This window comes from Mus pahari, chromosome 18 (assembly GCF_900095145.1).
Source record: "Mus pahari chromosome 18, PAHARI_EIJ_v1.1, whole genome shotgun sequence".
In the NCBI taxonomy this organism is placed as follows: domain Eukaryota; kingdom Metazoa; phylum Chordata; class Mammalia; order Rodentia; family Muridae; genus Mus; species Mus pahari.
In genome coordinates, this window is record NC_034607.1 from 14,875,160 (window position 1) to 14,897,203 (window position 22,044).

Genomic DNA, 22,044 nt, shown 5'->3' on the forward strand with positions numbered 1-22,044 from the left:
TCATTGACTGGGTTTGCAGGGCCTCCCCTGCCACCCTCCCCCTGCCACAAGGAAAGACAAGAAGAGGTCACTGGGGACAACTGTGTAACTGAGTCAAATCTTGGTGCTGCGTTCTGAGCTCTGGAGCCTTCTGTGCAGATCCGTCAAGGCCCTTACTCCAAGAGAGTACCTAGAATCCTGGGGCCCAAAGGTTTGTGGGACACATGCTCTCCTTGGATATGTGGCTCACACAGTGACACTGTACACAGTGACACTGTGCAGTGACAATGCCAGCCGCATCCTTCTCTATGAACCCCTGCAGAGGAAGCTGGGCTGTGGGGCTGACCTGGAGCTTTCATGACTTCTTGAGCCACTCCCCGGGATGTCTGGTGTGGGACTTACATCACAGGAGTGGAGCCCTTGGGAACTTAACTTGTTTTTCTTAGCCTAATAATTCACTCTGAGACTGTAAGTGGGCCTTATCCTCCATGCCTCCCCCTCCATCCATCTTAATCCTCCAGAGTCCCTGAGGCCTTGCTGGAACAGCGAGGTGGATGTCTCCTCTAGTCTTTCCACCCCGCCCTGCACGTGGCAGCCCCTACAGTGGGGATCGCCATTCTGGCTGTGGGCCCAGGACTGATTCAGGTCGTGTGCCTCGAGGACAATGGTGGATAATTCCCGAGAGCCCTGGCTCCACACCACTCTTCCCTCCAGAGATCCTGGGTCCCTAATGGCAAGGACCTACCCATTGCCCCGCCCCACCCCGCTCCACCCCGCCCCACCCCACCCCCTAGCCCTGGCCGGAATAACTTGACTCTCCCGGGAGATTAGAGACCTATACTGTGGCCTCTATTCTGGAAGGTCAGGATTTCCAGGGAGGCTCCTCCTTGTGGACTTTCCTAAGGGGCTTTTGCAAGCATCCCAGCCTACAGACTGCAGGTTCACAGGCACATCTGTCATAGCAGAGTGTCCGCACACTGGTCCTAGATGGGTTTGTGTGAAACAACGTGAAGAGTAGAGAAGATGTTAGCCTCCGAACCACCCGGTCTCCGGCCCATTTGACTGTGAGCCTCACAAGACCTGTTCTCTCCTGAAACAAAGCGTTGCCTGTGTTGGTTCTGTGCCTTTAACCCCTAAACAACTGTCAGGTTCACGTTTCGACTGCAAACACCAACTGCCTGGAGAACATGAATTTTAGTTTCCACACACCCATATGGGTTGTATTCGCAGTCCTTCTAGGAAACTTTTTTACGTCAATTATCTGTAGAAACTCTATGTAGAAATAGCGATTGCCGTCCAGAGAGAACACACGGGGTCAGAGGCTCTGTGGAACAAAGCCTGGGGCTCCACGCTCTACCTCAGTGTCCCTCGAGTGACCTCACATCCACTCGGTGCCCGTGGCCCTAATCAGCCTACCTGGTACTGGCCGTGTGCAGAAGTGTGTGACCTGGTACTGGCCGTGTGCAGAAGTGTGTGACCTGGTACTGGCCATGTGCAGAAGAAGTGTGTGACTTGGGAACACACGTCCAGCCTTGGGTGTCTGTGGACTCCTAGTGTATTTTTGAGACAGGGTCTCGCACCGGGCCTGGATCTCACTGTTTGAACGGGACTAGCATGTCAGTAAGACCCGCAGATACTCTGTTCTCGGTACTCCTGCCTCAGCATTGGGGCTGCAGTCCTGGGCCACCATAGAGAGCTTTTATGTGGGTGCTAGGGAGCCCAGCTCAGGCCTTCATATTTGTACAGTAAGTGCTTGCCCCACTGAGCGTCTCTCTAACCCACTGGTTTGAGATTTGATAAAAGAGTTCATTTCCTCCTGGCTAGCCTTGAACCCAACTTATAGCCAAGGATGGCCTCAAACCCTTGGTCCCCGTGCCTCTGCCTCCCAAGCACTAGGATTATAGGCACCACAGTCAGCAAGTGTCAACGGCCTTGGTGAGGAGCTATCCCTAGGCCAGAGGGAAAATTGCTTTGACCGTGAGGACCGGGAGTCGAACCATGGAGCAGCACCCAGTCTGTCTACTTCACAGGTTTCCAGGCGGAGGGTCAGGCTCCTGGCTGATTCCTGGAACTTCAGAGGTGCAGTGCTGTCACTGCACTAGAGGGTAGAGAAATCCATGTCCCTCAGAACCACTAGAAAATCCTCCAGTGGCTGAGAGTCATTCCCCAACCCCTGGGAGGGGAAAAGCAGGGTCAGGAAGGAAGACACTTGTGCCAGATTTCCGTGTGCCGGGGAAGATTTAGGCACTAAACCCCATTATTGGCAGAGCATCTCTATAATCGGGTTACTGGATTGTAAGCTGCCCTCCAGCACTGTTCAGGAGACTAATCAGAAAGCATTTAGGACAGTGACATCCTCTGCTCGGAAGGGGAGCAGGACCCCCACACTCTAGCTGCCGCCTCCTGAAGGGAGAGGGAAGGTAGAGGGTAGAGCCCCTGAAGGGATCTGAGTTAAGCATCCTTGAAAGCCAGCAGGAAGATTTGCCTAGAGCATAAGCCAAGGCCTTTGGGGGAACTATATAAAGTCTCTAAATGGTGACCCTGGCTGGAACAAGGAAAGGCCCTCCTGGACTTTCTTCTTCAAACAATAGGTCCTGGTTTGGCGGGAATCCGGTATTAGCCCTTCTGAGTTGTCAGCAAACAAGTTCCTGAGAGACCTGAGCCAAAGTCAACTTCTACACTTGTGCCTGTCTGCCTCTCTGGTTCAAAGGCTACCCCCCAAGACAGCAGCCTTTCTCCTTACAGATTGTACCCCCATCTCTTGGTGCCCCAAGCTTGGGGGGGGGGGCGGTCAGGGAGGACTTGAATGATGGAGTCACTGTGACTGGGGTCACCATATCTGTTCCTGTGCAGTCACTTAGCTTAGGAGGTGAGTGTGTGTATGTGTGTGTGTGTGTGTGTGTGTGTGTGTGTGTGTGTGTGTGTGTGTGTCTGACTGTGGCAGCCAGAGAACAACACTACACATCCTGCTCTGTGGCTGTCCACTTTATTCCTTTGAGGCAGGGTCTCTCCCTGAGCCTGGAGCATTGCTGGCAAGTCATCCTGTTCGCCTTTCTCCACCCCATACACAGTATCACATGGGTAGCCATACCAGCAAATTACGTGGGTGCTGGGATCCGAATCCCAGTCCCCATCCTTGACTTGGCTGTGTTAGAGCATGCTGACATCCACCCAGTCCATGGCCACTTTCATGCTAGTCAGCACAGTCCTAACAGACGGCACAGTACCCAGACAACAGTGCTAGTAACTGGTCCTCTCTGTGTAAGTGTGCCAGCTCCTACCAGGCCTCTGCAGAGTCTTGCTCTAACCTATACCACTCCATGAATCCAGTGTCTTGGGGCCCTAGGCATGTTTCTTGGCCCATGTCAGAGGCCAGAACCTGGGGGGTGAATTGACCCACCAGAGGTGTCCTTTGCCTGCCTCAGTATTTCAGTTCTGCAGATGTACACGGAGCATGTGTGAGGACCCAGTCACGGGGACACAAGATGCCTCTTGGCAACTGGCACAGGAGCAATGGGTTGTCTGTCCCAGGTTCTTGCAGCAGGAAAGACAGGCTCACCCGTGTATCGGAGTGCGGAGGTGGGAGCAGAGTTCTGAGTGGTCACTTGTGTATCTGATTCATTCTGGAGTGCCTGAATGAGTGAATAACCGTGAAGGCACTGTTGTCTCTGGTGTGTTTAAAATGCTTCTGGCACCCATTACCCAGGAGGCTATGCACACCATGGGCAAAGCTGTTACCTCATTAGAAAAATATTAAGGCAACATAAAGCGATACAAACAACAACATGAAGAGTAATTAAACAAGGGTAGCGTCCTCCATGCTCCATGTGTCAGCAGCTTTGCAGATTGACAAGCCCATGTGATAAATGGCTTCTGGGCTTTTCAGTGATATGTGCAAAGTGGCAGGCAGTCTGGCAGGATGCTGACTGGGGGGGCCGAACATGCTGCCACAAGTATTAGTGGGGCTATGGGCAGCTGTCCTTAGGATGAGTAAGGGCCTGCTTGTTCCAGGAAAGGCGTAGGCCCCTGGGGTCAGACAGGAGGGGCTCCTCCTAAACTCTCTCTTTCTGTCTGAATTTTTTGCTGTGTTTTTTCACTCTATTTTCACATATTCCTTTGGGAATCTTTTGTACCTTTCTGTAGCTTTTAGCCTTTGAGTTTTGAACCATGTATGAGTAAACAGTTGGACAAATACACAAATTATATGCAGAGTGACTGACTGGCACGTGGTGTCGCCATGGCCTCCCCATGCTATGTGGGAAAGTCATTGTCCTCTCTTTTTTTGTTTTGTTTTGTTTTGTTTTGTTTTGTTTTTGTTTTTGTTTTTCGAGACAGGGTTTCTCTGTATAGCTCTGGCTGTCCTGGAACTCACTCTGTAGACCAGGCTGGCCTCGAATTCAGAAATCCACCTGCCTCTGCCACCCAAGTGCTGGGATTAAAGGCGTGTGCCACCACTGCCTGGCGTCATTGTCCTCTCTTAGTTGAGCAAATGGTTCATGGCAGCTGTGAGCCAGGTGCTGTCCCAGTCTCAGAGGGCACGTGTCTGGGTCTCAGTTTCTCCATCTGTATTATGGGGAAATGAAATGATCCCTAAGACTGGGTGTGACCTTCAGCTTGAGCATACAGGAAATGGATGCCCTAGGAAGGCTCAGTAGGACAGATTGGCAGCCACTATGGAAGTGGAGGCAAAGGATAAGGAGGTTGTCTTAACTTCCCATTTCCCAAGGTTTCATTGCCGTGAACACACACCATGACCACGGCAACTTTTTAAAGGACAACATTTAATTGGGGCTGGCTTACAGGAGAGGTTCAGTCCGTTAACATCAAGGTGGGAAACATGGCAGCGTCCATTGCAGGCATAGCACGTGAAGGGCTGAGAGTTCTACATCTTGTTCCAAAAGCAACCAGGAGAAGACCGGCATCCTCAGGCAGCGAGGAGGAAGCTCTCTTCCGCAGTGGGTGGAGCCTGAGCATAGGAGGAGACCACTCACTATGGGCCAAGCATATTCAAACCAAGACAGAGTTCACGATCCTTAGCTACATAGCAAGTTTGAGGCCAGCCTGAGCTACCTGGGACTCTGACAACGAAAAGGCTGTAGACAGCGAGAGCCTGCCCAGAGTTTCTGACCTTTGGGTCTGGGTAGGGAGAGAGCACAGCTGGTACTGATGTTGCTGGCATCCCTGGAGCTGAGAACTCACCAGAGGTCTACCTAGGGCCCGTGCTCACGAGCAAGGTACAGTTCTGCTCTAGACATATGAAGGAACAGAGATGTGCTTCCTCTAGCTCAGAATGCAGAGCCATCCTTCTCTGTCCCGGCACTCAGGAAGGACTTCACACAGCCACAAGAGGGACATGGTCTAGCTTTCATCCCATGCAAGAGGTGTCACGTGTCCTGGCATTTGCCTGCATGCATGTATGTGTACTGTCTGCGTGCCTGGTTCCCAGAGAGTCGAGACAACGATGTCGGATCCCCCTGGAACTGGAGTTGCAGACAGTTTCGTCCTGTGAACAGAACCCATGTCCTGTGCAAAAACAGCCAAGTGCCCTTAACCAGTCACCAGTTTCTCTTTCCTTTTTTAAAGATTTATTTACTTATGTTATGTAGATGGCTGCTATCCTTGTACATACTAGAAGACGCCATCGGAACCCATGACAGTTGGTTGTGAGCCACCGTGTGGTTGCCAGGAATTGAACTTGGGGCCTCTGGAAGAGCAGTCAGTGCTCGTAACTGCTGAGCCACCTCTCCAGCCCTCTCTTTCTTTTTTTTTTTTAAAGTTACATTTTATTTATTAACGTGCTTATGTGCGCATGCTCCTGCGGGAGTCAGTTCACACATCCCACCATGCTGATCCCAGGGACTGACCTCAGGTTGGCCGGCTTGGCGGCAAGCACCTTCACCCTCTGAGCCCTTTCACCTGCCCTATTGGGAGAGTTCCTGATGAGGATGTGAGGTCCTCGTATGGACCCCTCACCTGGTTATGTGGTTTCACATTCCTGACATTTCTTTCTCTGTAACATTCTTTCGGGTCCCCTTCCCCATTCTAAGTCCTGTTTGTCCTGGAAAGATCTGTCTATTGTAACATCCGCTTAACCTCTCCTGTCTTAACTCTGGGAGGCCAGAATCATTGTTACATGGTTTCGCTTCTTCATTGGCCCAATTTAAAACAGGAGGATGGTTTTCTGTGGATAAACAAGAAAGGGTCCAATGTAGGGTATGGAGGTGGGGGGGGGGTGAGCTTTCTTAGAAAGGGTTGGGCTGAGCTAAGATCTCAGAGATAACAAAGACGAGGCTAGAGAAAAGAGGAGAGAGGGGAGTTTTCCAGTTGTAAGGAGTAGTGTGTTGGCCCTCTGGAAATAGTGTGGAACTGGGGCAGGCTGTGCAGACCCGGGCCGTCGTGTTAGCAGTTGTGACTTTTGAAATAGGAACGTAAAGGCGTCTGTCTACACTGCGGGATAGGGATATGGATCGGTGACATTTTTAATGTCCATTCTGCTGCTATTTAGATGACAGACCAGAATGGAATCAGGGGTCAGGGGTCTGCAGGCAAGTTGCAGGCTGCTGGAATAGTCCTGAAGACAGATACTGTGTCTTACCCCGGGGTGACAGGCGGGGATGAAACGAGAGAAATGGGCATGGAATTACGAAAGTGTTTGGGGTGGCAGAGATGGTGCTTAGGGTAAAGGGCTGGGGGTATAATAAGCCTGATGACTTGAGTTCAAGCCCCCCTGGGTACTCACAAAGGTAGAAAAACACCCCACAAAGTTGTCCTTCAATCTCTGCGTGGACACTGTGACATCGTCACACCACACACACACACACACACACACACACACACACACACACAGCACATATCGCATACCATAAATTAAGGTTTTATTTTTAATTATGTGTGTATTTATGTATGAGTATGTGGTCATGATGAATGCAGGTGCCCGTGGAAGCCAGAGGCGTCTGATGGCACTGGGGCTGTAGTGTAGTTACAGGGAATTGGGAGCCGCCCGCTGTGAGCGCTGAGAACAGCCCGTGGGTCTTTTACAAGAGATGTGGCCACTCTTGACCATTGAGCCATCTTTTCGACACCAAATAAATCATCGTTTAAAGGGAGTATTAAAAGAGGGGCTGGGGATGTGGCTCAGACCATAGACTGCTTTTCTTATATATATGAGGCCCTGGGTTCAATTCCACAGAACCGAGTAAACCAGTCATGGTGGCACTAGGATCAGAAGCTCAAGGATATTACGGGCGACACAATGAGTTCAAGGCCACCTGAGAGCCTGTCTCCAAACAACAATAAGAGCAAAGCTGTTCGGAGAAGCTGTGAAGAGTGGAGGTTGCTTAAGGGAAGAGGAGGCCGTATGAAGGGATACAGTTTTAGGATAAAATGTAATCAAGGAAGTCAGGGCTGGGGAGTGGCTCCGCCATTAACAGTGCCTGCTGTTCTTCCAGGAGACCTAAGTTTAGTTCCCTGCATTCACACTGAACAGCTCAATTGCGACTCCAGCTCCAGGGGATACAGCATCCTCTTCCGGCCTCCATGGGAACACACAGAAATACATACACTTCAATAATTAATTTTTTTTAAAAAAAGAACCTTAGATAGACTTGGGGTTGGAGTCAGGCTGGACTCCCTAGGTATGGGTAGTTTGGGTTCAGAACTGGAAGTGACCTGGTCCATTGGCATGGGGAAGGGGCTGCGAAGAGGGATAACTAGCTCTTCATATGGGGCCTGTCTTAGGGCTTCACTGCCGTGAGCAGACACAGTGACCATGGCAATTCTTGTAAGGACACCTTTTCATTGGGGCTGGCTTACAGGTTTCATTCTCATCAAGGTGGGGACATGGCAGCTCCCAGGTAGGAGTGGTGCGGGAGGAGCTGAGAGTTCTACATCTTCATCCGAAGGCTGCCAGCAGAATACTGGCTTCCAGGCAGCTAGGATGAGGGTCTTAAAGCCCATGCCCTCCGTGACACACTATTTGGAGGCCTCACCTCCAAATAGTGCCACTCCCTGGCCTGCGCATACACAAACCACCACAGGGGCACAGCACGTGCCAAGGTCCTGTTGCGGGACAGAGCACGTCAGGTTCGATGAAAAGGATCCTTGGAAGGCTGGCCAGTCTGTAACAGATGAGGTGGAGTGACCTTGAACATGGCAGTGGGAGGCTGAAGTAGGCAGTTGTCCAGGCACTCAGGCCCCGCAGACTGGGCAGGTAGCGCTTCTCTGGGAGAGCTTGAGGGAATGACAGAGTGTCTCCTCAAACTGGGACGCCAGGCTCTGAGGGGCAGAACATTGCAGGGTCTGGTTCTCCTGTCTCTCCTTCTCCGTGCTTACTCTTATATGGGTTCAGACCTTCCCCTGAATGCAGCTAGGCCAATGTTTTCTGATTGATGCACGCCAGTCCCTGGTCAGAGCTGGATCCCTTGATAAAAGGCAATTTCTGTTTTGAGATAGGTCCCAGTGTCATGTCTGCTGCTGTGATAAAATACCCTGACAATAAGCAAGTCATGGGTCCAGGAGAGATGGCTCAGTGGTTAAGAACACCGGCTGCTCTTCTAGAGGACCTGGGTTCGATTCCCAGCACCCATATTGCTGCCCACAACTATCTGTATGTAATTTCAGTCCCAAGGGCTCCAATGCCACCTTCTGGCCTCCATGGGCACTACACACACGGTGCTCAAACATGCATGTAGGGAAAGCATAAAATATACATAAAATAAAAATAAATTGAGCAGCTTTGAGAGAAAGGAGCTCATTTTAGTTCATGATTCCAGATTGTCGTCCATCGCTGTGGGTACGTCGCAGCAGCAGGAGCCTGAGGTAGCTCAGGTCATATCGAATCCACAGTCAAGCAGAAAGGAATGAATGCATGTATGCTTGCTTGTTCTGGCATGATTGTGCTCCACTTGATTTCTCTTTGCTTATGTAATTCAGGAGCCCCGGCATAAGGAATGGTGCTGCCCACAGTGGGCTGTGCCTCCCACATCAATTAATAAAGGTAAACCTCCGTAGAGATGCCCACAGCCAACCCAGAGTAAACAGCCCCTCACTGACACTCTTTCCAGGTAACTCTGGGTTGTGTCAAGCTGACAGAACTAACTAACCGTTGCAGTGGAACTGGGCAGGACTCTCTGGATGTCAACTCTTAACCAGCGCCCCTGTGGCCTGGGACATCTTTTGAGCAGCGAGGGATGCTGCTTCTGGAACATATCGCCCCTGTTCCTAGCACCCTTGTGCAACTTCTAAGAAGTCGTCAGGGACCGCCCCTCACTTTCCACACCACCTCAAGTTCAGGATCAACTCCAGATGTTTCTGCTTATTACAAAAAAAAAAAAAAAGCCTCCCTAAAATAAGTTTGTAAAACTCCTTCGTCTTCAATTTTTGAGACAGGATCTTATGTAGCCCAGAAGGCCCTTCACTCCCTCGGGATCCTCCTGGCTCTGAGGGCTGGAATTGCAGGCATGTGTCACCACGCCCGACTTGGCTTTTGTAAAATTCTTCGCCCCCTGGCTCATGTTCAAGTTTACATTTATGGTTTTTATCATGTTTGCCAATGTGATCTCCAGGATATTTATAAATATTGATATTTAAGTGAAACTATGACATCACCTATTATTCATTTTACACACACGCACACACACACACACACACACACACACACTCAATTAGTCATACTCACACAACACACACAGACACACAGACTGTGTCTTCTGTTATTCCTTGAAACTTTATTTATATGTCACCTCCCCGCTTTTTCATTTGGGTCCCCATCCTATTTGTCTGTAACAATTTTATATAAAGTTCATATTTTCCAGCTTCTGAATCATGAATCTGTGTTAAACTTTCTGCTCGTTTCAGTTTCTGATTATAATTTTAATAGTGCACAATTGATCAGGCCACAGGTAAATAATAAAAAAATTAAAATAAAATTATATTGAAAATGTACCTCAGGACAGTGGTACTGAATGACTTTCTAAAAATAAACTTCTCACTGGGCTGGCGTGCTGCTCAGTTAGTCATTTGCCTTGGCTGCATCAGGCCCTGGGTTTGGTCCCCAACAGTGTATAAAGGTGGGATCCCCACTCCTGTAATCTCAACACTCAGGAGGTAGAGTCAAGAGAGTCAGAAGCTGAAGGTAATCTCCAGCTACACAAGCTCAAGGCCAGCCTGGGCTACATGAAACCATGGAGAGACAGCTCACTGCTTACTATTTTTCTGCTCTTCCCAGTTCCCAGCAGCCCGGGTCAGGGAATGATAGCATCCAGGGGACCTGACACCTTCTGGCCTCCAGAAACACCCACATTGATATGTACATAAGCACACGTGCACATATAAAGAAATAACTAAAAATAATCTAAGACGATTATTTATTGCTAGTAAGCGAACAGGACCAGCATTTCCCATCTATCCGGACGTCAGCACAGAAAACCATTGTTCATACTCGATAGGAAGAACACAGTTTTATCTTTAACAAACAAACAACAAGAACAAAAACGGGAAAACCTAGGAGCTGGAGAGAAGGTCTTGTGCTCAGGAACACGTGCTGGTCTTCCAGGGGATCCAGGTTCAGTTCCCAGCACCCACATCAGGTGGCTCAAAAGCATCTGTATGTCCTGCTCCAGGGGACCCAGTGCTCCCTGGCCTCAGCAGGCACTGCACACATACGATGCACATGAACTCACACTACACACACATATGCATGAATTTAAGAATTAGTAACTAAATCTTTAAAACAAAACAAAAAAAGGCCCTCTTTGATGTTTAGTGTGTATGGTGCCCCATTGTCGTTGGGCATGTGGCCACTGAGCTGTTCTATTAAATACACTTTTTCTTAAAGCAAGATCACTCAGTTCTTTGATCTGCTTCTGAATTCTACACCAAAAATCACATTGTGACCCATCACCCAAAATTTCCGTTTGTATTAGAACCTCCTTTTACATTTTATTTCTCTGTTATTGTATGAGTGTGTTTGGGAGTTGGTGTGTATGCCGTGGCATGGGTGTCAGGGTCGGAAGACAACTTTGCAGCCGTAGGACTTCTTTGGGGTTTGTTTGTGTCTTAGTCAGGGTTTCTATTCCTGCACAAACATCATGACCAAGAAGCACGTTGGGGAGGAAAGGGTTCATTCAGCTTACATTTCCATACTGCTGTTCATCACCAAAGGAAGTCAGGACTGGAACTCTAGCAGGTCAGGAAGCAGGAGCTGATGCAGAGGCCATGGAGGGATGTTCCTTACTGGCTTGCTTCCCCTGGCTTGCTCAGCCTGCTCTCTTATAAAACCAAGAATAACAGCCCAGAGATGGCACCACCCACAAGGGGACCTCCCCCCCTTGATCACTAATTGAGAAAATGCCTTGCAGCTGGATCTCGTGGAGGCATTTCCCCAACTAAAACTCCTTTCTCTGTGATAACTCCATCTGTGTCAAGTCGACACAAAACTAGCCATTACAGTTTGTTTTTTAAGATTTATTTTTGGTCTGTGTGTTCATGTGTTCAAGTACCCTAAGAAGCTAGAAAGGGGCGTCAGATCCCCTGGAGATGGAGTTACAGGAGGCTGTGATTGTCCCGATGTGGGTGCTGGGAAGTGAACTCAGGGCTTCTACAAGGACAGGAAGTGCTCCTTAATCCAGCAGCACAGAACTTAATGAGAAAGGGATTAGAAACGGGAGGGCCAGTGAGATGCCTCAGCAGATACAGGAGCTTGCTGCCAAGTTCAATGATCCAAGTTCAATCCCCAGAACTTACAGGGTGGGAGGAGAGAGCTGATTGCCACAAGCTGTCCTCTGACTTCCACGTGCACTGTGGCACGCCAACACTTGAACGCCTACATGTGTATGTGCGCACAGCCATACACAATCAATCAACAAGCAAATGAGTCCAGTTGGCATCTGCGCTGGAACAGGTCTACCTTCCTTTTTGTAAAAGAGGAGAACAGAGGGAAAAGGACCTCGTGTGCCTCTCTCATCCCCCTGTTCTAGAAAAGTGCTTCTGTGGGAGTTCAGGAACCTGAGAATCTCTTGGAGTCTGGAGTGCATGTGCGATGCCTGCAAAGCCCTCCTGTGCTCCCAGAGATTCACAGCCCAGTTTGAAAACGACAGAAGAACTGGAAAGGGAGGAGGGAGGCTGGGAGGTGGCTCACTTACTGAGGGCCTGAGTTCAAATCCCCTGCAACCATATACAAAGCTGGATGTGCCTGCCTGTGGCTATAACTCCAGCACTGAGGGCGGCCTAGCGAAGGGGTGCGTGGGAGCTTGCTGGGTACTAGTCTACTGAAAGGTTCATTGAGAGAGCCTGGAATACGTGGGAATCGATTGTGCAGGATGCAGAGTCCTCTTCTGACCTGCACATGCTCCCCCGCTCCCCCTGTGGGTAAGTATACACACAACATACACGATAGCATGCCTGTGGAGGTCAGAGCACCGTGGTCAGGAGAAAGGTCTCTCTGTCCACCATGTGGGTCCCTGGATTTGAACCGAGGTCACCTGGCTCGGCAGCAAGGGCCTTGATCTTCTGTCTTGATCATCGCACCAGCCCTCCCTGTACCTATCTTTTATTAATGACCACAATATTCATAATAATGGCTTGTCAGGAAATATTCAGGGAAATCAATTTTGGCTTTTGCATCCTGTCTTCCAGGTGTGAAGGACTTTCCCCCAGCACGGTGGTGTCTGGTCCATACCTCTGCCCGCGTGAGGATGTAGGCACCCCGGCTCTGCTGATGACCGGTTCAAGCCAACAGGGACCCCTGTCTCCAGCCACCCTCACAGACATGTCAGCTGTGGAGTAGGGTGGACGCTTTCTCTCATCTTCTCAGGGTTTCAGGATTTTTTTTTTTTTTTTTTAATTTTCTTNTTTTTTTTTTTTTTTTTTTTTTTTTTTTTTTTTTTTTTTTTTTTTTTTTTTTTTTTTTTTTTTGGTTTTGGTTTTGGTTTTTGGTTTGTGGCTGAACACTCACTCGTAAGCAAGGAGGACATCATGGGGGACCAGCAACTGTACAAGACCAATCACGTGGCCCACGGTGGTGAGAACCTCTTCTATCAACAGCCACCCCTTGGTGTCCACAGTGGGCTGGGCCACAGCTATGGGAATACAATTTCCGGGGCTGGGATGGACGCCCCACAGGCCTCACCCATCTCGCCTCACTTCCCTCAAGATACTCGGGATGGTCTCGGCTTGCCTATTGGCTCCAAAAACCTTGGTCAGATGGATACCTCCAGGCAGGGAGGATGGGGAAGCCATGCAGGGCCTGGGAACCATGTCCAGCTTCGTAGCAACTTGGCCAACTCAAACATGATGTGGGGGGCGCCTGCCCAGGTGGAGCCTGCTGATGGCTACCAATACACTTACTCCCAGGCCAGCGAGATCCGGACCCAGAAACTCACCAGTGGTGTTTTGCACAAGCTGGACTCTTTCACCCAGGTATTTGCCAACCAAAACCTGCGGATTCAGGTCAACAATATGGCCCAGGTGCTGCACACCCAATCAGCGGTGATGGATGGAACCCCCGACAGTGCCCTCCGTCAACTGCTGTCGCAGAAGCCTGTGGAGCCCTCAGCATCAGCTATAGCTTCTCGCTACCAGCAGGTGCCCCAGCAGCCTCATCCTGGCTTCACAGGTGGATTGCCCAAACCAGCCCTTCCAGTCGGGCAGCACACACCCCAAGGGCACCTGTATTATGACTACCAGCAGCCCCTGGCCCAGATGTCCATGCAAGGAGGACAACCACTGCAAGCCCCTCAGGTGCTGTCCGGCCATATGCAACAATTGCAGCAGCACCAGTATTACCCACAGCCGCCGCCTCAGCAGCAGCAAGCCGGACTGCAGCGGATCTCCATGCAGGAGATGCAGCAGCAGCAGCCGCCGCAGCAGATTCGCCCCTCACCACCTCAGCAGCAGCCGCAGCAGCTCCAGCTGCAGCAACGGCAGAGTTCACTGCAGATACCTCAGTATTATCAGCCCCAACCCATGATGCAACACTTGCAAGAGCAGCAGCAGCCATCCATGCACCTGCAGCCCCCCTCGTACCACAGGGACCCTCATCAGTATACCCCGGAGCAGGCACATGCTGTCCAGCTGATCCAGCTGGGCTCCATGCCCCAGTATTACTATCAGGAGCCTCAACAGCCCTATAGCCACCCCCTCTACCAGCAGAGCCACCTGTCCCAGCACCAGCAGCGTGAAGACAGTCAGCTGAAGACGTATTCTAGTGACAGACAGACCCCGGCTATGCTGAGCTCCCATGGGGACATGGGGCCTTCTGATACAGGAGTGGCAGACCCAGCCAGCTCAGAAATGACTCGGGTCACTAGTACCCTTCCTCACCAACCGCTCCTGTCCCCCAGTGGGATCCACCTCAACAACATGGGGTCTCAGCATCAGCAGCCATCTCCCAGTGCGATGTGGCCCCAGGTATCTCAGAGTTTCTCCCCATATCCACATGTGCATCAGACTCAGCCAGGCGTGAGTCGCTGCGGTGCCCAATTCTGCCTCCAACCTTCATCCTTTATGTTCTTTATACATTTCACAAAGGTTAACCGACATGTGCCAGGCACTGTCTGTGACAGACACTTGGAATACAAAATCAATTCGGATTCAGTCTTTGCCCTGGCGATTTGTCACCTCACTAAAGAGATGGCCAGAATATTGTAGTATGTCTGAAGTGGTTAATGTAATGATCAGGACCTCGAGTCAGGGGCTGGAGGGTTGGCTCAATTCAATCATGGGATGCAGGGCAGAGCTTGGCAGCAGGTGCTCGTAATCCCAGCACTGGGGAGGCAGAGACCAAAGGATGGATGATGAATGGATGGATGGATGGATGGATGGATGGATGGATAAATGATAGATAGATAGATAGATAGATAGATAGATAGATAGATAGATAGATAGATAGATAGATAGATAGAGATAGATAGATGAAATATAATAAAAATGTTGATGCGGACAGTGCCTGGGAAACAGTAGCCAAGGCTAGCCTAACCTCTAGCCTTCACTCACATGCCCACATGTGCATATAGAACCGCATGCACTTGCACAGATACAAACACACACGCATGTACAGTGTCTATGTCAGAGCCAAAAGGACCACAGAGTGGGGACATCTCATCCCCACTGAAACTCAGTCCTTGCAATATCCCCAAGACACAGATTGTCCTGTGACTTCTGCACAATCACTGTGCACGTAGATGCTCCCCGCTCTTGACCCACACCACTTATACACACGCCATACACGTAGTCACACCTACGAAGTTCTTGTTTGTTTAGTGTTGATGCTATCAGGCCTCTTGGAGCGATGCTGTACCACCCACTGTCCTGTCTGTCCTTTGTGGGGATGGACTCTGTTAGTGCAGACTAGATACAGACTTCTTAAGAAGGGCTGAAGCGGGGTGACTCCCAGTAGGCTTGGGGCTGGCGTCATCTGAGTTCAGGGAACAGTGGAAAGAAACCAGATGTGGGACAAAGGCATGAGTAGACATGTCAGGCTAATTGTGGGCAGAGAAAGTTCTGGAAGGGTAGATCCTGGTGTTTGGACCACTTGAAATTCCTCATTTTAAAAATACATGTTTGTTTGTTTCTTTGTTTGTTTGTGTTTTTTCTTTCTTCTTGTTTTCTTCTGGTGCCCCCTGTTTGGCTCAAAATTAGATCCACTTACCTGATGGGAGAGCCCAGCCTGGATCCCCGGAATCAAGGTATGAGCAAAGATTTGGAATATTCGGGAGGCTGGGGGTATCTTGGGTTGTTTAAATAACTTATTTCTAAATCCAAGGTCAGAGTTTCAAGGCAAGCAGAGGGAAAAAGCAGCCGCGGCTGCGTTCGAGCACACGACCTGTGTGTTACACGGAGGAAAACACCAGTAAGGCAGCCATTGCTGTCGGGCGCTTGGCAACTGCAAGTCCTCAGTGGTCCCCAGCTACTGCTGTTCTCGATTTAGAAACGAGAAAACTGGGCTCAGAGGGCTGAAGGTGCACACAGAGCAAAGGGGCAGTAAGGCTCGGCTGCTGTGTACTCGGTTCCTACTCTGTTCTTTATCCCTTCGGGCACTGGGGCGTTAGTGGGTGCCTTCCGTGTGCCAGGCTTAGAGCTGAGCTTTGGCTGTGTCAGATGGATGGTGCAGACTCCCTTCTGTCTCTCGGGGCCATGGTGGGTGGGCGTTTAAAGCTGTGGATGAGAAAGCCCCAGTGCCTACAGGTCTAGAAGGATGGAGGACGTGTCCTGTACGACACGATTCTAAGAAAGCCCTTTCCTTTCTGCTGGAGAGATGGCCTAGCCTTAAAGAGCACCTGCTGGTTTCACTGTAGACTGGAGTTGGGGTCCCAGCACCCACATGAGGTGGCTCACAACTGCCTATAACTCCAGCTCCAGGGAATCTGGTGCCCTCTTCGTGTTTCTCCAGGTACCAAGCACACACACAATCCACATACAGACAAGCAACTGAAACACTACACATGTGCGTGCGCGCACGCGCGCGCGCACACACACACACACACACAAATTAGATATATATATATTATATATATTATGTATATATAATTTAAATTTTTAATGTTTTTAAAGAACGTAACCCTTGCTCCCTCTGAGCCTCCGTTTCTCCATCTGTACATTGGGCTTGATTATCTGGCAGATATGGAAGCCACAGACAGTGGTAGAGTAGATAAACAAAATGATTTCATTGTAGGTTTGATGGCTTGTGATAAGCTCTTTCCCTCTCCTTTCCATGTGGCCTTACCCTTCAGCAGCGGCCAAACCAAAGGAGTGTTTGGGGACCAGTTTGATGCCAAGAACAAGCTGACATGCTCCATCTGCCTGAAGGAGTTCAAAAGCCTGCCCGCCCTGAACGGCCACATGCGATCCCATGGGGGAATGAGGGCGTCCCCCAGCCTCAAACAGGTCAGTAGGAGCCCACTCCATCCTTTCCGGGGCCATATGTTGCTTGCTTTGCTTTGCTGCTGAGGGAGACAGGGGGACGTGTGCCTTTTGTAGGCGCCAGGAGAGGCACATTCTCCCCTTCCCTGGCTTCTTAGACAAGTGTTGAAAGCACATTGCTAGAAATCTCTTTAGGGAATCCCATTCCAGAGAAAGGTGCTGAAGGAACTATGTCAATGTGGAATCTATAAATATGTAAATTCAGAGTATATACACATGCAAATGTAAAGTACAGTTGAAATCGAAAGTATATGCAAAGTACTCGAGACCATAACCACATGGTGGTCTGTGACTAAGAAAAAGCATATAATTCTCAAGCACTTGGCCAGAATTTTCTGTCCATCCATGCAGTGGTGATTGGCTGTAGGTAGGATCCAGTGATTCTGTAATACCCTCAGGATTATCCAGGTGGAAAGTCATATAAGAAACCATCTTTGGGTTTGGTTAAAACTCAGAATTTTCTGAAATTTTCTTTGAATATTGAATTTATGAGATTCACTTTCCCTTCTCTATTTCCTGGCTATGCCAGATAAAAGAGGAGTTTATCTTCACTTTAAAAAAAATTATTATTTTATTTTATGTGCATTGGTGTTTTGCCTGTATGCATGTCTATATGAGGGTGTCAAGTCACTTGTATAACACAGTTCTGAGCTGCCATGTGGGTACTGGGAATTGAACTTGGATCCTCTGGAAGCGCAGCCTGTGCTTTTAACCATCTCTCCAGCCTGGCTTCACATTTTAAAAACAGAATGTTGGCAGGTAATTCATGGCTCATGGCCTCTATAACCCCAGTGCTCAGGAGCTAGAGACAGGGGGTTCACTGCAAGTTGAGACTAGCCTGGTTTACATGGCATGTTCAAGGCTTGCTAAAGCAACATTGCAAGACCCTTATCTCAAAAAGAAAACAGAACAGAAAAATGTATGTTTTTGAGCCTGTTGTGGCATTATACACCTATAATCCCAGCACTCGGGAGGCTGAGGCAGGAAAATTCTGAGTTTGGGCTACCTTTTGAGAGTCTGTCTCAAAGAAACAAACATGGCCATAGCATATTTTGCATTTTCAATGGGGTTTCCTAGCCTGAATAATATTTAGGCTGAAATAATTGTTTCCATAGACACAGAGTCAACTGAGACCCAAGGAATGGAAATCTACATAAAAATCATGTTTAGTTTTGACTGAATAGCAATCCCTTTCCTTTGCTTCAAAAAGCCATGAAAGCCACCAACTTCTTTTAAATATATATATATATATATATATATATATATATATTTTTTTTTTTTTTTTTCATATACAAGTGATATCTTAAATGTAGCTCAGGGACCCAGAGTTACAGGAAGGAAACCACCCAGCTGTGGTTTTTCTGCTCCCCACCACTGATATCCTGGAACCTCTGAGGAAAAGCCAGTCCGTCCCCCTTGGGAGAGCTGCTTTCAGCCCAGGATCAAAGCCTTTATTGTCTATGTAGGAGGAAGGAGAGAAGGCCCCACCGCCTCAGCCTCAGCCTCAGCCTCAGCCCCAGCCCCAGCCCCAGCCTCAGCCTCAGCCTCAGCCGCCACTGCCGCCTCCGCCGCCGCCACCGCAGCTCCCTCCTGAGGCGGAGCGCCTCACGCCTATGGTCATGCCCGTGTCTGTCCCTGTCAAGCTTCTCCCACCCAAGCCCAGCTCTCAGGGGTTCACCAACAGCGTCGCTGCCACCCCCTCGGCCAGAGACAAGCCAGCCAGCTCGATGTCGGACGATGAGATGCCCGTACTTGTGAGGATGACCCTGTCCCCCCCTCACTCTCCCCAAGGGGCTGCCCCCCGTGCGCCTGCTGTGAGTTGCTGCCCCGCCACGCCTGCCTGGGGTGGGGACCACTGCTTTGCTTTCCTGGAGATGAGGACAGACTTTTCCAGAGTCACCGGCCTGAGCTACTTGACCTAAGTCTCCCTCTCGGGTTCAAGCCTCCCACGCCACCCGCATGTGCCCAACCGTTCCATCTTTGTTACTCCTCCAGGCTGATGGTCTGGATCCAGTTCTGAAAACTGATGTGTTCTCAGGCCTAAAAGTAAATGACAATCCAGTTGGCAGCCATCGATGCAGCCTTACCAGTGACTAAGAATGGAAAAAGTATCTGGGCTAATAAACAGCTGTTTCCTTGCCCTGGATCTTCCCTAGAACCTGGGTCTCCCCAGATTCAGACGCCAAAGACGTAAACCTTGGAATGACTGCCCCCTGGAAAGTAGGCAAACCATCAATCAGCTCAGATGATCTGCCTGGTCCATAGCATCAGCGATTGTCACAGCTGCTTTATTTAATCCCTGGGGTATCGAACCTATTACGGTTCCCGCACTAAGCCCCATGAGAGCCAGACCCCGCCAAACTCAGGAAAGCAAAGCGATTCATGTTTCTCAGTCCCTGTTAGATTCTCCTTGCCTTCATCACCCTCTCCTCTTCTCTCTGCCTCTTCTGCTCCCTACCCTGGGGAATTAATGACCTCCATGGTTGGCCATACCAGACCTGTCTCTTCCCACGGAGTAGTGTGTTGGGTCTTCTATGTCCTGAGAGAATAAGTGCATTCTGGGAGTCCGGGAGCCGTAAGGGCGGGGCTGAAACATCCAGGAAAAAAAAGAACTGTTTTGGGGTTCTTGTGTGAAGTTGAGACTCAGAAGATGAGAGGCTGAGGGAGCACCCCGTATTCTGGCCAGAGGGGACTAGCAACAGTTGATAGGATAGCTTATACACACACACACACACACACACACACACACACACACACACACACACACACACCTTGCCTGAGGAAGTTGTATGGCAGGTATGAGAGGCTCTGTGCCTATCCTGGGATTACACACACCCATCTCATTCAAGACAGTGAGAAGAGGCGGAGCTAGGGAGAAACCTATTCCCTGGAGGTGACAAGATGGAAAGACAGATGTCTTCTGCCAGAATGCCTCCTCCTCCAAGTTTTCAGCTTTATATACACATAAAAGTTCAACTTTGAATTTGGGATCTTGGCTGGTGACGTACAACTACACGATATAACTCTCTCCTGGTGCTGAGCCATGGCATTAAAAGCCACTGATTCCAGTCGGCTACTAGATCAGGAGGAGAAAGATTACAGACTGTTGGCCCTGAGTTGCAGAGGTAGGATGCTCTGTGGGTGAGGTATATTAGACTGCATTTTAAACTTAATCGCTTGGTTTTGCAGTGGGTTATTCCGAGTGTAGCTCCATCGTAAATCAGGGTGCACCTGTACACCAGGTGGGTGGGGTGGTCCAGCTAGCGAGGCAGCATGGTGGTGTTTTTACTTAGGAAATCGTTATGGGAGCTATGAGTAGGCTGAGAAGGAAGGGATGACCTTGGTTTAATGCAGGGTAGAGAGACACCATCAGCTGACAGGCAGGCTGAAGTAGACGCATGCTCAGGGAATGAGGAAAGGATGGGAATCAAGCCCTTAATGTGAAAACAAGTTTAAAATCCAGGAAAGAGCTTTAAACTCAAATCTCGGCTCTGAGATAAAGCCAACTTGAAATGTCCCTCTCAGAGTCTCCGTTTTCCCCAGAGTGTTGGACTTACCGGTGGCCTTCTCCCTCCCCTGGGAGCAGGAACTTTATAAAATTCAGTGTTTTTGGCTCTGCCCCCTAGAGTCCTTCGTTTAAACATTTCAGATACGACCCAAGTGTGCCAGTCTGGGTGGTTTGACTTTCTGAGTTGGGCCTCTGGTAGCTCAGAGAGCCTTGCCCGGGAGATAATAAAGCATTATTTAGAGGTAGAAGCACCCAGAAAGAGCCTAAAAAGGACTTTTGAACTCTGTGTTTAGGTTCCCCGACAAAGTTGAGGTCACCAAGAACTCCACAGTTACTTAAGTGACCTCCTCAGTGACTCAGGGACAGGGGCTTAAAGGTTTCCAGATTTGCTCCGCAGTCAGGGGTGGGGATGGCCGAGATGCCTGTTCCAAACATTCTCTTCAGCAGCCTCTTGGCTCCTCGGGGGTCCTGCTCGAGGAAAGGAGGGAGGCTGGAGGGCACTGGTCTGCGGAGACCCACGTTAGCGCTCCCTCGAGAACCTCCACGGGGAAGCCGGGAGCCCCTCTCCCTCTCCTCCTTCACTTCTACCTCCCCAAGAGTCTCTCCTGGAGGCTGGGATGGCACCTCGGAAGATCAGGGAGCTGAGGAAGAAGTAGTTGGTGGGAAGGGGAGAGGCAGAGCCCACACTACCGAAGGCAGGCCGGTGAGAGGGGCCCAAAGCTTAGGGGAGCTGGGGCAGGTCACATGGCCTGGAGGCAGCTGGTCATGTGACCATGGAAGTCTTTCCCATCACCCCTTGCTGCTGTCTTCACTCGCCACTCTGGCACTAGAGCTGCTGGGCACTGCAGCTGTGCCTGGGCACCTCAGAGCCTCTCCTCAGGTATCCCGGCTGGCTGTCACACCCAGCTCTCGGGCTTTTCTGGGTGGATGCTGGCGCCGCCCCCACCCAAGTCTGTTTCGTCTGGCTTTGGCATACCCTGCTTCTCTTTTTGACGTGCATGTGTGGAGTTACTAGTATAACGTGTCTCCGTGGTGGCAGGTTCCCCCCCCACCCCACCCCAGACGAGGCTGGGTTCCCCGCCATAACCTAAACTAGCTCTGCTGACAGGAAGCAGGAGGAGATGGGGGTGCTACAGAGGAGCCTCAGAGGGGCGTGACTGCGGGGCATCACCAGCTCCAGCTCCAGCTCCAGGAGAGCCCGTTGAAACGGCCTTGAGGATTGTGGGCCACTGTGCTCCGGCCTCCAGTAACCCTGTAGAGAGCTGTGGTGACAGCTCGGGGGGGACCTGTGCTAGGCACGAACCTCTTCCTGCCCCTCAGCCTTGGGCCTTGCATCCCTGAAGAGAGGGTTCTGTCCCCTGCTTAGAACACGTGTGATCTATCCCTGCAGGAGCAGTGGGGGAAACTAAAGAGCCACTCTGCTGGATTCCACTCAAGACAGATGGAAATGCAGTGATAAGCCAGAGTTTTAATGTATTACTTCTTGCGGACCCACCCTACCCTTCTTAGACCTTCCGGATTTTCTTTGCTAACCAGCCCAAGGCCGATGTGGTGGGAGTGGGAGGGGACGAACACAAGGGAGGCAGTCTCTCCCCCACCCCCCACCCTTGGAATTTTCGGGATCCCTGGCCAAATCTACG

At 50.2% G+C, this 22,044-nt stretch overlaps 1 protein-coding gene and 1 long non-coding RNA gene across 8 annotated transcripts in view; both read left to right on the plus strand.

The window, feature by feature from the left end:
- Window positions 1–12,792, plus strand: part of LOC115062501 — a 176,370-nt gene extending 163,578 nt beyond the window's left edge. For both annotated transcript variants that reach the window (XR_003842453.1, XR_003842452.1), the window contains exon 5: window positions 12,613–12,792. This is a non-coding gene — a long non-coding RNA (uncharacterized LOC115062501). The remainder of the gene's footprint in view (window positions 1–12,612) is intronic.
- A 142-nt stretch (window positions 12,793–12,934) lies between these two features.
- Window positions 12,935–22,044, plus strand: part of Trerf1 (transcriptional regulating factor 1) — a 46,872-nt gene continuing 37,762 nt past the window's right edge. Inside the window, exons 1-4 of one of the 6 annotated variants that reach the window (XM_021218218.2) lie at window positions 12,935–14,385; window positions 15,616–15,662; window positions 16,707–16,860; window positions 18,363–18,710. In XM_021218218.2, the coding sequence (XP_021073877.1) occupies window positions 12,952–14,385; window positions 15,616–15,662; window positions 16,707–16,860; window positions 18,363–18,710 (1,983 nt within the window). In that variant the 5' untranslated portion in view covers window positions 12,935–12,951. The remainder of the gene's footprint in view (window positions 14,386–15,615; window positions 15,663–16,706; window positions 16,861–18,362; window positions 18,711–22,044) is intronic. The other 5 variants (XM_021218220.2, XM_021218219.2, XM_021218221.2 and 2 more) reach the window with 5 other exon arrangements.